General features: G+C 55.0%; 1 protein-coding gene across 1 annotated transcript; it reads right to left on the bottom strand.

Annotated features, from left to right (window-relative positions):
• Positions 1-1,301: 1,301 nt before the first annotated feature.
• Positions 1,302-2,030, bottom strand: MRPS16 (mitochondrial ribosomal protein S16). Its single transcript, XM_068171782.1, has 3 exons — positions 1,976-2,030; positions 1,620-1,877; positions 1,302-1,542 (listed from the first exon to the last, which is right to left on the bottom strand). The coding sequence occupies exons 1-3, from the start codon at positions 1,986-1,988 to the stop codon at positions 1,403-1,405; spliced, it is 411 nt and encodes a 136-aa protein (XP_068027883.1). The 5' UTR covers positions 1,989-2,030; the 3' UTR covers positions 1,302-1,402.
• Between the last annotated feature and the right edge of the window lie 6,002 nt (positions 2,031-8,032).

The following is an 8,032-nucleotide window of genomic DNA, read 5'->3' as shown; positions in this document are numbered from 1 at the left end:
GAAATCTGGAATAAGGTAGAGAGGAATTTCCTAGAAACCAGTGCACCAGAGTGCACTTAGCATTTTAGGGAAAATGTGATGCTGAACATATCAAATGCATGGAAGAAGAGGGAGATGTAACAGAAAAACAGCACCACTTCCCATAGCCTCAGTCACTTCCAAGAACAGTTTTTTAATCACCTCATCTTTCATCCATGGGCAGAAATAAAACCACTCTTTCTCAGTATTGTGAGAGCAAGCCAGGCCCTTTTCTTCAAATGTTTTGTCAACTCATCCTCTGTTGGGCTGGTTACACTAACAGCTTTATGGAGATGCAACACTGGAAACCTGTCTTTGCCTGACATTTGCAGAATCATCTAAGAGTTGCACCAAAGGAAACCCCAAAAAGCTTAGGGGTGCATCTAACGTAGGAGAGAGATTTGGTGGGTTTCTTGTCTCTTGGAACGGGATCAAATATGGGATTAAACAGCAGGACTTGTAACTCACTCCCCCAGTCCCTCTTTACATAAGACTGAAATCTCTCTCTTTTGCTTTTAAATGAACAAACAGGCCCAGAACCTCTCTGGGACACATCCTTCGCTGTCTGCAATTTCAGGAGGCAGCCACCCACCCAGGGCCACAAGCCCCTGGGCACAAACACTGGCCCTTTTCCCTGTAAACAAAACTCACCACCCCAGGTCCCTGATGTCAGTTTGCAGATGTGCTTGTGACCGTCAGGGCAGCACCAGTATCTATTCCTCTGGAGAAAGTAAACAGAAAACCAGGTGCACTTCCCTTTGCATCTGTCTGTGCCAGGCCTGCCCTGAACCACTGCACTGCTTTGTTACAGTAAATCACAGCCAGGAGTCAAACACTGACAGGTGGAGCAGGCCAAAGACTGCTGGCAGAGCACCTGGAGCCAAAGGCATGCCTGGGGAACTCCCTCCTGGAATGCCTCTGCAGCTGCATCAGAGCAGCACAACCTCTTCTGTGCACGAAACGTGGCAACAGCGAACTTGGATTGAGAGGAGTCTGGAGAAAGCAGCACATGGACGGTGCAGAGGTAACATTTTAATGGGGTCGGATGCACGGACAGGGCAGAAATCCTCGGGTCCGGGCGGGCCGGAGCAGACCCGGGCCGGAGCAGACCCGGGCCACAGCGGACCCGGGCCGGTGTAGTCCCGGGCCGCAGCGGTCCCGGGCCGGTGCAGACCCGGGCCGCGGCGGACCCAGGCCGCGGCAGACCCGGGCCGCGGCAGTCCCGGGCCGCGGCAGACCCGGGCCGCGGCAGACCCGGGCCGGTGCAGTCCCGGGCCGGTGCAGTCCCGGGCCGGTGCAGTCCCGGGCCGCGGCAGTCCCGGGCCGCAGCAGTCCCGGGCCGCGGCAGTCCCGGGCCGCTCGGGACCCTCCCGGCCGGGCCGTGTCAGGGCGCGGTGCCGGTGCCGGTCTCAGCCGAGCCGTCCGCAGGGGCAGCCTCGGGCTGCTGCTCACGCTGTCGCCGCCGGCGCAGCCTCTCGGCGCCGGTCACCGTCATGGGGTGGAGCGGCAGGAAGCCCGCCAGCCCTGCCCGGTGAGACGCGGTGAGAGCGGGAGCGAGCCCGGGCCCCCCGTCCCCATCCCTGCGCCCGCCCCAGGCCTACCCAGGAGCTTCTCGGCGGGCCGGGACAGCTGCGCGCCGCAGCCCAGCCAGTAGCGCAGCCGCTCCAGGTTGAGCCCCGCCACCTTCTCGCCGTGCGCGTTGGGCAGCGGGTCCAGGCAGCCGAGCTGCTCCAGGTACTTCCCATCGCGGGCGCGCCTGCTGTTGGCCGCCACGATGCGGAAGAACGGCCGGTTGGTGCAGCCCCCGAGCGCGAAGCGGATGACGACGTGGCCGCCGCGGCCCCTCAGGAGGCGGCTCCCTGCGGAGAAAGCGCGGGGCGGTCACGGCCGGGCCGGGCCGGGGGCGGTCACGGCCGGGCCGGGCCGGGCCGGGCCGCTCCGAGCCCGCCGCACTCACCGAGCTGCACCATGGCGGCGGCACGGCCCGCGGGCGGCGCGCAGAGATGACGCACGGGGCAGGGAGCGCGGGCGCGGCCCCGCGCGGTGCCTGCCGGGAGTTGGAGTCCGCTCCCCGCTCCGGGCGGTGCCCGCCCCTCCCAGCATCCCCGAGTCCGAGAGTGCGGAGCACCCCGAACCCCTGGGCTGGACGGCACCTGGAGCATCATCCGCTCCCACCCTGCCACGAGCAGGTGTTGGAACCCTGCGTACTGAGAATTTCAGCCTTTCTGTGCCGCCAGGCACCGACCCCCAGGAGAGCACTGCACTGACCTGAGGCCGTGGAGAAGGCTTCCAAAATGGGATGACAGAAGTGGGATTGTGGGTGTGGAGTTTGAGTAGAAGTGTGTAATGTCACGGGGTAGGAAACTTAGAGTTTAAGGGTTTAGAATATAGGAATAGATATAAAGCAAGTTTTAGGGTGGAGGTTTTAGGTTGGAGGTTTTAGGCAAATGTCTCATTCTCCAGCCCAAACCCTCACCTCTGCCCTGCTCTGTCACATACTTTATTTCCAGAGGTGCATTGGATACAGATCTATTTCAAAGTGCCTTCACTTGAGGCAGCCACTTCAAAGGAGGAAAAAACACCACTTCAAACAGGAGTCAGGAACAGGCACAGGAGTCAGTGGTGCAGATAAAGTCACGGCCCTTCTGGGTCCACACCAGGAAAAACAGGAGGAAATGTCCCTCTGCAAGGGCAACAGCATTCCCCTTGGGATGTCACAGCTCATTTCTTCCCTGACCCAAATGCCACCCAGGACCACACGTGGATTTTGATCAGCTCCAGGGGACAATGTTGCTCAATGCTTGTCACTTTTCTGCTCCAGTCAAGTGGCTCTGTGAGGACACCAGGACACAAATGGCTGGTTTTGGCATCATGGAGTACCTGGCCTCACCACAGAGGTCCTGCTGGAGGTGTCCAGAGAGGTGGCACCAGCCGTGCTCCACTCCCAGGCTGCCTTAGCAGCACCAGATGGGGCACGTGGCCGGGGGCTCTGGGGGGCCCATTGCCCAGGGAGCCAGGGGGAAGCTGCCCCTGCAGCGAGGGCAGGCACAGAGGAGACGCAGGAGTCCAGGGTTTGGGCTCTGCAACCACCTGGAGCTGCCTGGTCCACCCTGTGTGATGTTCCAAGGGGGAACAGGGCATCTACGGTGGGAAAACACCAAGTTATCTGCAAGATTTAAGGAAGGATTTTAGCCCTGGATTCACACCCACTGTGTGGCACAAAACCCAGGCAGAGATCTCAGTGGAAGCACAGTTTTAGTCCTTTCCCATTCCCACTGTCCAAGGATCAGATTTCAATCAGGGTAGCCAGGCCTTTGCTGAAACGGAAGGAAATTATTGGGGTTTTCTGCTTTTTGACCTTTTCCCTCTCCATCTGACTGCCCTAATTCTGCACATCATTTGCACCATCGAGCAGCACTCCTTTCACAGCTCTCCTGGCTCACACATGGTCCTGCCTCTCTGTTTCTCCCATTCACCCCAGCGAGCCTCATTGCCCTTCTGCCTCCTGGTTCAGACTGGGAATTAGGACACGGTGTGCTGCTCTCCTGATGAGCAGAGCTTTCCAGGACAGTGGGGACCAGCCGCCACCGAGGTCTCAGTGACAAGGGCTGCACGAAACATCTGCCAGCAGGGTCGGACCTGGGTGTGGGTCCTTCAACCCCCGGCTGTTAACGGAGCCCCAGACCCCAGTGCAGGCTCCCTGCACCTCCAGCACCTTCCCTTCTCCCAGGGCATGCCAGCCCTGCTGCTTTTGCTCACGCTGCTGCCCACTGGCACAACAACCTGGCAGAGCCCCTGTCTGGGCACGGCAGGGTGCGAATCCCAGCCGGGTGTGCTGCTCTGCACAGCACCTTCCTCTCAGACTCAGAGGAGCGATCTCTCCCCGTTCAGACACTTCAGAGCCGAGGTGGGTCCCTCCCTGCAGGCAGCAGGGTCAGGATTCAAAGCTGCCCCTCCACAGGAAGATCCCAGAGCGAGCAAAAGGCACCCCATGGACAGGCTCTGCATCGCTGTGCAGAGCCGATCCTGTGCTCACCTGCCCTTGGGAATCCAACTGCTCACTGCTCCAGCACCATCCAGCTTCACCTAGGCAGCATCTTGGATTCTCCAAGAGCCAAAATGACAAAAATTATATTGGAACTTTTCAATTGCTTTAGGTTTGACCTAAACCCCAACTTTCCTCTTAGTAAGTGGATTGGGAGAAAACATAAAAAGCAAATAGAGGGAAAGGACGTTTTCCAGACCTACCTTTGCTAATGCAGCCCTCTCCCGTGCTTTTCCTTTTCCTTCTCGAACTGCCCGACTTTCTTCAGCAGAGGGAGCTCCAGCTTTACGTTTGACCCCCTCGCCTTTCCCGAGGATTGCCCAGAGGAGCTGGGAGCGAGCTCCTGCTTCTGGAGCCTTCCCTGGGCAGCAACACCCACCCACCTCTGCTGGGTCCCTTTCCCTGGAGATCCCCACCCACCTCTGCTGGGTCCCTTTCCCTGGAGATCCCCACCCACCTCTGCTGGGTCCTTTTCCCTGGAGATCCCCACCCACCTCTGCTGGGTCCCTTTCCCTGGAGATCCCCACCCACCTCTGCTGGGTCCCTTTCCCTGGAGATCCCCACCCATCTCTGCTGGGTCCTTTTCCCTGGAGATCCCCACCCATCTCTGCTGGGTCCCTTTCCCTGGGCAGCAGAACTCACCCACCTTTCCCCGGGCATCCCCCCCTACCTGGGCAGCCCCATCCACCACCAGTTCGAAGGATGCTCCCGCGGTGCCGAAGCTCAGGATGTCCCCCGGCCTCACCCTGACAGCTGCTTTTTGGACCTGGCAGCTGTTGACAAAGGTGCCGTGGGGGGAGTTGAAGTCCTGAAGGATGAAGCTGTTGTCTGAGGCAGAGAATTCCAGGGCTGCATGACTGTCTGCTACCCCTGCAGCCTGGGAGCAGGCAAGGGACAGGCAGGGAACGCTGCTGGAGGTGGCTCCAGGTTCTTCCCTGCGTTGCCAAGCCCCTTTCCTGGCCGTCAATCCCGGCATAAACTGGTACCTCCACACTCTGCACGGAGGACTCCAGCACATCCCCTTCCCTTCCCTTCCCTTCCCTTCCCTTCCCTTCCCTTCCCTTCCCTTCCCTTCCCTTCCCTTCCCTTCCCTTCCCTTCCCTTCCCTTCCCTTCCCTTCCCTTCCCTTCCCTTCCCTTCCCTTCCCTTCCCTTCCCTTCCCTTCCCTTCCCTTCCCTTCCCTTCCCTTCCCTTCCCTTCCCTTCCCTTCCCTCCATCCTCCACCCGTTTTAGGATGCTCGGCTCCCGATGGTCGTGGTGTCGGATTTCAGCTGGAAACACCCTGAGCGCTTTGGAAAGGCTCACCTTGCCCGGCTCCCTCACCTGCAAGGCTTGCACCAAGAAACCAACTTCTCATTCAGCATCCTCGCACCCGACACAACCCGAGTCACGAGTGGCTCAACCAACTCACGCACTGGGATTGCACAAAATGACCCCAAAAGCGGCCGTGTCCCAGCTGGCAATGTGGCTGCAGTAGCCTTGGAAACCTTGGCCATGCTGCAGCCTGGGTGAGTTTTTGCCGTTTATTTAGTTTAGTTTAGGGTTTTTTTCCTCTTCTTTTTCCAAGCAATTGTCCTGGCAGCACAGCACAGCTCTGTGCTGGCGTGGCCACAGTGATCCCATCAGCTGGGGACACAAGTGGGAACGTGTATCCCAACCCCCACAGGGGCCCTGCCACCTGCCAGGGCTGCCAAAGAACCTTTTGGCCCCCATTTTACTTTTTTTTTTTTAAATTTACTATCATGCACACACACACACACACACACACACACAAACAGGTCTTGCAGCCTCAGGCAAGGGGGGGATAAACGCTGCTGTCAGGTGGATGCTGTCACCCATCAGTGCTCTCCATCCTTCCTTGGTCCTAGGCTGCCACACACCATTCTACAGCAGAAAAAAAAAAAAAAGGGAAAAAGCCACACTTGCCACCACCAAACCCCAGCTCGGCCTCACAAGTACTGCAAGATTTCGTCATGCTTCATTTCAAGGCGGAAGCAGCAGATTTGGCGAAGTAGAGCTTCTCTGCAAACCTCTGCCAGTCTGATGCCATTCACTTTAGACCTGTCACTCCCTGCTCTTGTCCAAAACAACAGAATTAGGAAATGCAATAGGAAATAATAATTAACAAGAGAAACTGTTGGGTGGTTTTGGGCCAGCATCTCAACTCCACCTTTGTTTTGGTCACTTGGACTCCTCTCATAGCTTGTATCAACTACAGCACCAAGCCAGCCTCTGCTGAGCCATAACATGGACATGGCCCAGGGGTGGACACGGCAGTGCTGGGTCAGTGGCTGACTCGATGACCTTGGAGATCTGTTCCAACCCACACCATTCCAGGATTACATCGATACCAGCATCACACTGGCAAATCCCACCTCAGAGTGCCCGAGTGAGCCCGTGGCTGGATGTGCTGATGGACTCTGGTTGATGGTTTGCTGGAAGCCTGCACAGGGCTGGGATGCCCATGGAGCAGCATCTGCCCATGGATCACAAACCTTGGGAAGGGCCAACCACGCACAAGTACACAACACACACACACACACAGAGTGTACACAACACACACACAATGTAAGGAACACATGCACAATGTACACATCACACACAGGGTGTAGAAAACACACACAATGCACAGAACACACACACAATGTAAAATACACACACACAATGTAAAAAACACACACACAATGTACACATCACACACAGGGTGTAGAAAACACACACAATGCACAGAACACACACACAATGTAAAAAACACACACACAATGTACACAACACACACACAATGTACACATCACACACAGGGTGTAGAAAACACACACAATGTAAAAAACACACACACAATGTACACAACACACACAATGTAAAAAACACACACACAATGTAAAACACACACACAATGTACACATCACACACAGGGTGTAGAAAACACACACAATGCACAGAACACACACACAATGTAAAATACACGCACACAATGTACACAACACACACACAATGTACACAACACACACACAATGCACAGAACACACACAATGTACACAACACACACACAGAGTGTACACAACACACACAATGTACACAACACACAGAGTGTACGCACACACACACACACAGAATGTAAGGAACACATACACAATGTACACAACACACACACAATGTAAAAAACACACACACAATGTACACAACACACACAGGGTGTGAAAAACACAAACAATGCACAGAACACACACACAATGTACACAACACACACACAATGCACAGAACACACACAATGTACACAACACACACACACAGAGTGTACACAACACATACACAATGTACACAACACACACACAGTGTAAAAAACACACACAATGTACACAACACACACAATGTACACAACACACACACAGTGTACACATCACACACACAGTGTAAAAAACACACACAATGTACACATCACACACACAATGTACACAACACACACACAGAGTGTACACAACACACACACAATGTACACAACACACACACACAGAGTGTACACAACACATACACAATGTACACAACACACACACAATGTACACAACGCACACACACAGAGTGTACACAACACACACACAATGTACACAACGCACACACAATGCACAGAACACACAATATACACATCACACACAATGTACACATCACACACACAATGTACACAACACACACACACAGAGTGTACACAACACATACACAATGTACACAACACACACACAGTGTAAAAAACACACACAATGTACACAACACACACAATGTACACAACACACACACAGAGTGTACACAACACACACACACACAGAGTGTACACATCACACACACAGTGTAAAAAACACACACAATGTACACAACACACACACAGAGCATACACCCCACACACACACACACAACATTTACAGCACAATGTACACAGCACGCTCACACACAATGTACAAAACACACACACACAAA

This window comes from Anomalospiza imberbis, chromosome 23, assembly GCF_031753505.1.
Source record: "Anomalospiza imberbis isolate Cuckoo-Finch-1a 21T00152 chromosome 23, ASM3175350v1, whole genome shotgun sequence".
Lineage (NCBI taxonomy): Eukaryota > Metazoa > Chordata > Aves > Passeriformes > Viduidae > Anomalospiza > Anomalospiza imberbis.
Note: the sequence above shows the minus strand (reverse complement) of the source record. Positions and strands in the feature narration are given on the sequence as shown.

Excerpts from the sequence above, each read along its gene's own strand:
- MRPS16 (XM_068171782.1), bottom strand. Across the intron at positions 1,543-1,619 it reads GCCCGCCGAGAAGCTCCTGG|GGCTGGCGGGCTTCCTGCCG; the intron begins GTAGGCCTGGGG and ends CTCACCGGGCAG.